This window comes from Gymnoscopelus braueri (genome assembly GCF_963280865.1).
Source record: "Gymnoscopelus braueri genome assembly, chromosome: 22".
NCBI classification, from domain to species: Eukaryota; Metazoa; Chordata; class Actinopteri; order Myctophiformes; family Myctophidae; genus Gymnoscopelus; species Gymnoscopelus braueri.
Genome location: NC_137624.1, coordinates 37,766,176 through 37,775,099, shown reverse-complemented (window position 1 = coordinate 37,775,099; position 8,924 = coordinate 37,766,176). Strand labels below are relative to the sequence as shown.

General features: G+C 41.4%; 1 protein-coding gene across 1 annotated transcript; it reads right to left on the bottom strand.

Moving 5' to 3' along the window:
- Window positions 1-412: 412 nt before the first annotated feature.
- Window positions 413-6,992, bottom strand: LOC308077959 (spindlin-1-like; the record flags this gene model as incomplete). Its single annotated transcript, XM_080418983.1, has 6 exons — window positions 6,877-6,992; window positions 5,243-5,291; window positions 3,402-3,543; window positions 2,344-2,461; window positions 1,328-1,561; window positions 413-615 (listed from the first exon to the last, which is right to left on the bottom strand). Exons 1-6 carry the CDS (start codon window positions 6,914-6,916, stop codon window positions 413-415), a joined length of 786 nt encoding a protein of 261 aa, XP_080275109.1. The 5' UTR covers window positions 6,917-6,992.
- Between the last annotated feature and the right edge of the window lie 1,932 nt (window positions 6,993-8,924).

The window sequence follows — 8,924 nt, the reverse complement described above, 5'->3', positions numbered from 1 at the left end:
AGCTACGATCTGTGCTTCTGGGGGTCCCTGGAACAACATATTTTGAGATGGGGGTCCGCTGCCAAATACATATAATTTTGAGGGTCCTTGACATAGAAAATTTGGAGCACCACTGATATAGCAACATACGTTTTTTCAAAAAACAAATGTTCACGATTTTTCAAAATTAGCAGATATACAGTACGAGCTCATAGCGCACCAAAGAAATCTAAAATGACACAGATGCGTTCCGGGATTGAATGGGTTAAGTTCACCTGATTCTCCCACTTGGCTGTCAACCTACTACAAAGGGAAGGAACTTAAAAGCCTTGACCGACAAGTGAACTCTCTCCAAAGAGCACCTTCAGGTTCAGTCTCAGGTAATTACGGAGCCACGCAGCGCTTCCTTCGTCTCTTAATTCAACATTGAGTCTTAGGCTGTTTTGACCAGGTCATAGACGTAGATGAGAAAGTCATCGTCAAACTTGATGAAGTAAACCGAGGGTTTGGCCTGGACCTGGTGGATGACCATGCCCGTTCTCTTTCCTCCGTCCTCTTTGGCGTACTCCACCTGTTTGCCCACCAGACTGTCCTCCACCTCGCCTGGCTCACGCTCCGCCGGCTCCACACCGTCATCTGAAGGAGAGACGGGGAGGGAACAGTGATATAGAGACATCAGAGATGTGTGGTAGGACTACTAATGTAGGTAGGTAGGAAGGAAAGGAAATATGTTGGAATTCATGGCTGTGAAACAAGTGCCTGAAGCAAGCTTCTTCCATCTGGCGGAGTTAGGTTATAAGAATTGGGTTCAAGCTCACAACGCCTCCTATTTTTGGCTAAAGTTCTCCTCAGGGATGCTAGGGTTCAAGTGGTTAAAGGGAAATACCACATTGAACTATGTCTTTAATACACCTTAGAGCTGTTGTGTGGAAATAAGAAAAAAGTCCCCCCCCCCCCCCTTCTGTGTTGCCTAGAAAAAGGATAATTGATTGAGGTCATGTGATCAGTGACATACGCAGGGTGTACTTTTGGCTCCGCCCCCTCAGCCAAAAGTACACCCTGTGTATGTCACTGATCACATGACCTCAATCAATTATCCAGTTCTAGGCAACATAAAAGGGGGGGGGGACTTTTTTCTTATTTCCACACAACAGCTCTAAGGTGTATTAAAGACATAGTTCAATGTTGAAAATGAGTGGTCTTCCCCTTTAATGTAAAAAAACAAAACATCCTATCACACAAAGGTTTGGCGGCCCCCCTGCAGTATCTCTGAGGACCCCCTAGAGGGGTCACGGACCCCCTGTTGAAGACCCTTGCTGGTCTACTGTAGTACTACTACTCCACTCACTGGAGTCGGCCATGATCCTGAGGTCTCCCTCCTTGTAGTCGTCCAGCAGCTGGTACATGTACAGCACGGGGTCCTTCTCGTAGGTGATGTAAAACCAGGTGGTGACGATGGGGGCCCGGGCCAGCACCATGCCCCTCCACTCCTCCTTCGGCCCGTCCTCCGTCTCGAACATGTGCTCCACCGCCTTGCCGATCATCGTGTCCGCCAGGTTGGCGTCCGTGAGCCGAGAGTTGACTGTAGAAGAAGAATAAAATTACATCTGTGAGCTCACTGAGCTGTGAGTTGACTGTAGAACAATAATAAAATAACATCTGTGAGCTGGGAGTTCCATCAAGGGTTCCCAAACCTTTCAGGCGCGACCCCCCCCAAAATAATCATTTGAACTGAGGACCCCCCAAAAATAATCACATTTGAACTGAGGACCCCCCCCCCCCAAATAATCACATTTGAACTGAGGACCCCCCCCCCCCCCCAAAAAAAATAATCTTATTTGAACTGAGGACCCCCCAAAATAATCATATTTGAACTGAGGACCCCCCAAAATAATAATATTTGAACTGGGGACCCCCCACCCTGACAAGCATTTTGAATTGTAGGCATTACATTTAGTCTCACTCTACTCCACTGATAAATATTGTGCAAATAGCCAAACTACAAGCTCACAATGTTTGCCTCTTTCTTACGTAATACTTGACAATGTGGCTAATTTGGTATTTAATAAAGATGGTCTTAAAAGTCCATAAATTGTCACTTTAGAAACGTGCAGATACCCTGTATACACTTATTTACTATATGTTGGTCTGTTTACTGTTGAGTGAGAAAACAATGTTGCACATTAAGCTAATCATCTGGGGACCCCCCAAAATAGTTTGGGGACCTCGCCTGGGAGTCCCGACCCCCAGTTTAGGAACCACTGCTCTAGAATAATACAATGACCTCTGTGAGCAGAGAGTTGACTGTATAGGTTTGGTAATGGGTTGGTGGTTGATTTAGTGACGCTTACAGGGCAGCCTTACCCAGCCTGTCCGGCAGGACCTCCAGTCCCAGGACCCTTTCGTCTGTGTGGAGCTCCAGGCCGTACACACAGTCAAAACCATCATACTTTATCAGGTAGAGAGCCGGGTTCACTGGAACCTAGTGGAGACAGACATATGGGTAGTTTGTGGGGGAGAGAGAAAGATGTTAGTTTGTGAGGGGGGATTACACGCACAGGGCTGTCGTAGTACAGGAAGAAAAAAATATCCGCTCGTCGTAATCCATTGCATAGCTGCGGCCATTTCAATGAAGCTTGTTTTCGCCATAAAGGAAGAGGTTCCCAGTTCGATCCCGGGTTTCCCCCAGAGTTGGTGTCGAAGTGTCCTTGAGCAAGACGCTGAACCCCTAATTGCTCCTGATGAGCAGGTTGGTGCCTTGCATGGTTGCCTCCGCCATCGGTGTGTGAATGTGTGTGAATGTAATGTAATGCACAATCTATGTAAAGCTTTGGATAAAAGCGCTATATAAATGCACCAGAGGCGTCGCTAGGTCTCTAGTAGGTTGGGCGTGCGCGTGCATGTGTCCCCTCCCGCGCGGATTTCGGCGGATTTGGGTACTTTTTCCCCCGTTTTTTGTTACTTTATTTCGGTTTTAGGGTTAGGGGTAGGGTTAGGTTAGGGTTATAGATATAGATAGAAAAAATATATATATATAGTTTTTTATTAAAAAAAAAAAAAAAATATTGGTGGCTTTGGATAAAACATTGGTGGCTATAGCCACCGAAGCCCCCGCGTAACGACGCCACTGAAATGCACCATTTACCATTTTAAATTAGCTTTTATTTTTTTAAATGACCTCAATTCCGGGTCTGACGTCATCAGGCAGTGAAACCATCATTCATAGGATAGATCACAGCGCCCTCTGGCGTAATCACTGAAAACTGTTTTTTTTTTAAGGACGTATGTTTATGTCCTTGGCAAGCAAGTGTTGTATTTGAAAGGATGTAAATATACGTCCTTGGCAGGCAATGTGTTAAATGACGCAGATCTGTGTCAATGGCAGGCAATGTGTTAAGACAAGTGAATAGTCAGCCATTTACCTGATCCAGCACGGTTCCCTTCCAGACCACATGTCCCCCTTCCTCCCTCCAGACGTGTTGTATCCGACAGCCCACCATGTTCCTCCCGGGCTGAGACAGAGACTTGGTGGTGGTGGCTGCACCCAGACTACTCTTATGTTTCCTGACAGAGATGTTTAAAGGAAATTATTATATCATTAATCCATTAAGACCGGGAACGCATCTGTGTAATTTTTAAGATTTCTTTGGGCTATTCAAAAATAGCAGATCTACAAGCTCATATATATATGAGCTTGTAGATCTGCTAACTTTTGAAAAATGTGCGCAAATCTTTGAATATATACAGTATGTTTTAAAGCGAACATTTCTAACTCCGATCTGTGCTTCTGCCCCCCCAGAAGGTCCTTGACATGGAAAAGTTGGAGCACCACTTATATAGCAACATACTGTTAGGATTTAGAAAACATTTTTAATTATCTATTTGGCCGCGGGACCCCCATCTCAAAATGTTTTGTTACAGGGACCCCCCCCCCAGAAGCAAAGATTTGAGTTACAAATGTTTGCTTTAAAAATATATATATTCAAAGATTTGCACAAATTTAAGATAAAAAAAAAAAGCAGATCTACAAGCTCATAGTGCGGAACTTGGTGCCGCACTATGAGCTTGTAGATCTGCTATTTTTGAATAGCCAAAGAAATCTAAAATGACACGGATGCGTTCCCGGATTGAATGGGTTAATTGTATGTTTCAATTGACATGGAATGTGAGTTATACAATATGATCTATACTATATTAAAGCTGCACTACACTATGTAACTTTCCTGTTCTACCCCCGGATTTGAACCCGGTTTCCTGCGCTAGTGCTTTTTACCATTGAGCTAACAGAGTCAGTCTGCTTGCTCAGTGGATAAATGTAATCATGACCATCAGGTAAAACTTTGTGTCAGATCCTGTGTCTAGGTGAGACATGACCTTTGACACGATCTAAATGTCTCAATAGAAGAGCAGGGAGACAAAACACAACCACCCCAATTGTATAAGTTATATTGTAATAACTACCATTCAGATTGGACAAATTTACATTTAATTCATTAAAAAAAAGTTACATAGTGCCGCTTTAATATAACGACCCAGTAGATTCTATTCTATTCTACTGATAGATTCTAAATCACTGGTATAGTAGTGAGTGATAGTTTAAGTATCAGCATTAGTGATTCTATAGGTAGAAGTAGTAGTATTAAGGGTTTAAGTATTAGTATTAGTAAAAGTAGCATTAGCATTACTGTATTGACCAGAATAAAATACTTTTTTTCACCCTAGAAATACTGTACGTCTGAAAAAGTAATTTTATAGTTTACGTCTAGCTTCATTCAAAACAGCAGATGGCGCCAAATATCTTTCTTGAGATCCTTGTGTGTCTTTGTTTTAATCTTGCTTGCTTGTAAACTTTCTGGTTTTTCTCATGTTTCTGTTAACTCATCTTGAAAATAGACAATCTACAAGCTCTTTGAAAATAGCAGATCTACAAGCTCAGCGTTGTGAGCTATTTTCAAGTAGCCGACGTGTTAAAAATATTTGTAATAACAATCAAAATATACAAAGTAGCTAGTAACTAAAGTTTTCAAATAAATGTAGTAGAGTTAAAGAATAATATTTGCCTCTGATATGTAGTGGAGTAGAAATATTGAAAATTGGAAATACTCCTCCAGTAAAGTAAAAAAGACATTGTTCTTAAGTATAGCACTTGAGTAAATTGACTTTACTGGTGGTTACTTCCCCCCACTGAGTGTTAGTAATAGTAGCAATATCAACTATCTAGTAGCAGTGTCTAGTGGCATCGGTTCCATCATCACAGACTTACTTGTGAGGATTCTTCTTTTTCATCATGTTTGCAGAAACACCTGCATGTTCTGAGGAGGAGTACACATCATCACAGTGTTAGACATCAAATAAATCATAAATCAGTGGTTCCCAGCCTTTCAGAATCACATCAGCTTTATTGTCACATCACAGGCTTACTGTGCAAGTTCTATAGTTTTTGTTATTTCCATAGAAAAAAAGAAAGGGAAGAAGGGGACGGGGGGCAAGGGGGAAGAGAGATCTACATATTTACACATAATATATGATGTACTATAGTACCTGAGGTAAGATATAAAGGTGCGTGAGCATAGCAGCAGATGTATACTGTATACGACGTATGTACAGTATACCAATATACCTTTATATCACGTACAGTATACCAATATACCTTTATATCACGTACAGTGTACGAGATATACTGTCGAGGAGCGAGAAAACACAAAAAAAAATAAAGTCAGTGCGTTGTACATGGGATTAAGGTGCAAAACGGTGTCAGCGCGTGTCGACCGCATAATCCACATAAAGTACAACTGACACTGGTATAATCCGCAGGTAGGTCCATGAGGAAGAACTAAAAAAAGGTCACTCGTCCCTGGTATAATCCACAAGTAGGTCTTTTTTCCTTGGACCGCCCCCCTCCCCCCTCCCCTTCTTACATATTACACAAGCTGAGATCCCCCACAAGTGCACGCACACTCTCCTGTTCTACCAACATGTGAACCACTTAAAGGGATACTTCACTTTCGGGCCGGGGACACATTTAAAAAAAATATTAAAAATAAATGAAAAAAGTTATGGAAAATTCATGGCCCCCTCACGACACGCAGTGTCCTACTAATGTGTGAGGGGGCCATGAATTTTCCATAACTTTTTTCATTTATTTTTAATATTTTTTTTAAATGTGTCCCCGGCCCGAAAGTGAAGTATCCCTTTAAGACCTATACACTTGAATATCGACAATAGCCATTAGCCACGTTGTTTTTCGTCTTTGTTTCTCTGTTAATTAGTAGCTCAGCTGAGAGCTGGCTAGTTGCTACCAGTTGTACCGTTCGCCGCCGTTTGTTTGTCTGTTGGGTTGGGCTCTTCTGTTTGATAACACTCTTTGGGTTATAAAAATCGTTATCTTTATTGACTGAGTCATTATGCAGTACAGTACAGTAGGCCTATGTAGTACTGTAGTACTTTATTCAACTGTTTATTGGTCTTGATGGTTTGCATGGGACTAAAGGTCAACACAATGCGTTCCCTCGTTGAGAGTGAAACGCTTGAAAGTTGATTTATTATAGTTTGTGTTAGTTTATGAGTTTAGTAACATGTGTCAGCTTATTAACACACAGGTATGTGGTGTTGTTTTTCTGTAGACCACACTCACTCATCTGTATCAACCAGAGTTATTAAAAGTCACTGGAACCAGCCAGAGGTCCTCCTACATAATCTTAACCCATTAAAACCAGGAAAGCCCAATGAATTATGATGGTGGTGTTAATTTTAGACCGTAACGGAGAGAGACAGGCAGTCACACATACAGTATGAAGGACAAAACGACACAGTGATACAGGGTGAAGAGTAGACAGACAGGAGACGGTGGTGGTTTCTGGTTATGTATGGCCAGTCATAACGGTAAAGCATGCTAACCTGCATCAGCTGCGTCTCGCGGTCCAGGTGCACTCTTCATTCATCTGGAGGCTGGAGGGGCCAACCTGACCGGCCCGGCCACATCCAGTACAAACAACCCTGCTACCACCACCACGCCACACCTGGGACAGGGACAGGAAGGTCAAAAACACAGTACCACATTAAGACTATGATCTACCGATCTACAAGCTCACAACGTGTCGATGTAGATCGGCTGGTTGAGCTATTTTAAAATGTTTTTCAAAATAGTAAAATATGGCTAATAGGTTTAGGGATAAGGGGTAATATAGGGATAGTATTTCCCTTTGAAGCGATGCAAGTATGTACTGCATGTCACTCATAGTTTGGCCACCGGATGGTGCTGAAAATGCCCAAACCGTGCAGCTCAACTATGCACTATAGACGGACCGTGAACATTTGAATTGAATTTGACATTTGAATCTTTGAATATATATATATTTTTTAAGTGAACATTTTTAACTCAAATCTTTGCTTCTGGGGGATTCTACACATGTCTTCTAAATCCTAACATCCTAACATCCTTTAACTTATGCTGCTATAATATCAGTGGTTCTCAAACTTTTCTCATGTCAAAGACAAAGGACCCCCAAAATGATATGTATTTGGCCGCGGACCCCTATATCAAAATATTTTGTTCGCTTTAAAAGACGTACGAGTGCCGTGCTATGAGCTTGTAGATCTGCTATTTTTGAATAGCCATGCATTTGGCTTTTTGAATAGCCAATAGCCAATAGCCAATTGAATAGCCAAAGACATTTTTGAATAGCCAAATAAATCTTAAAATGACACACACATATGCGTTCCCGGCCTTAATGGGTTAATGCGCTGGACCCCTGGGAGATGGATTGCTGAGGTGGAACACAACAACACACATATTTTGTTCCAGTGACCCCCAGAAGCATAGATTTGAGTTAAAAGAAATCGCTTTAAAAGAATATATTTATTCAAAGATTTGCACCAAAAAAAAGCAGATCTACAAGATCATAGCACGGCACGAAGAGGCACGCTATGAGATTGTAGATCTGCTATTTTTGAATAGCCAAAGTATAAAATAATGGTTACGGTGATAAAAATTTAAAGAAATGACAGGTGCTTCCCTGGTTATAATGGGTTAAACATCGACCTTCACAGAATGGCTCCATACCAACAGAGGTGAGGCATGCCAGCAGCACGCCTTCTGCGTTGTGAGCAAACTCCCTCCCCAGACTGTCCCGTTGGGAATCCTAGCAGGATTACCGTTGTTCTGTTTGCCAGGTGGGGTTCCTATTAACGCTTAATGTCAATTCATTAACTTAAGTTGTTGATCAAATGATGTTTTCTTTTTGTCTTTGTGAATAAATAAGCCTATGGGTTATGTGATGAATAAATGATCACCCAGCGTTCATGTTGTTAGCCCTCACATTAAATTATGATTGTCGAGAACATTATCTTCAATTATTAATCACTCAAGTAGCTGGCCATGCTTTATGTAATGCACTAAACATTAAGGATGAGGACATTCTTAGTTTAGGTTAGTTTATTTCAATACATTTTGTGGGAACATAGTTAAAATTTCATAGGTAAACAAATTTATAAAGAAAGGATAACCAAATTTCTGATCAAAAGGGTATAGGCTGAAGACATAGCTTATTACGCCAACCCTTTTAAGAAAAAGAAGCAAGGTACAAGGACAAGACACTTTGCTGTACATGTACTTGTTTGCTGTGCTGTACTGTACTGTACAAGTTATAATAAATAAGATCCTAAAGAAAGCACATTCCTTTGTTTTTTATAATTATCTATCTTATGTTTAAGTAATTTTTTGTATATGTTTAATGAGCTGCGTAATTTCACATCTTTATCAAGGCTGTTGACCCTGGCACAAAACATTTTCAGATGAGGGTCCGCTGCCAAACACTATCAAATTGGGGGTCTTTCGCACGAAAATGTTTGAGAACCACTGATTTAGAAGGCATTTGTAGAATCGGCCTCAGGCCTTAATGGGTTAAAGAGTGCATGTGTTGTGTGTTACAGCGAGTGGTTACGAG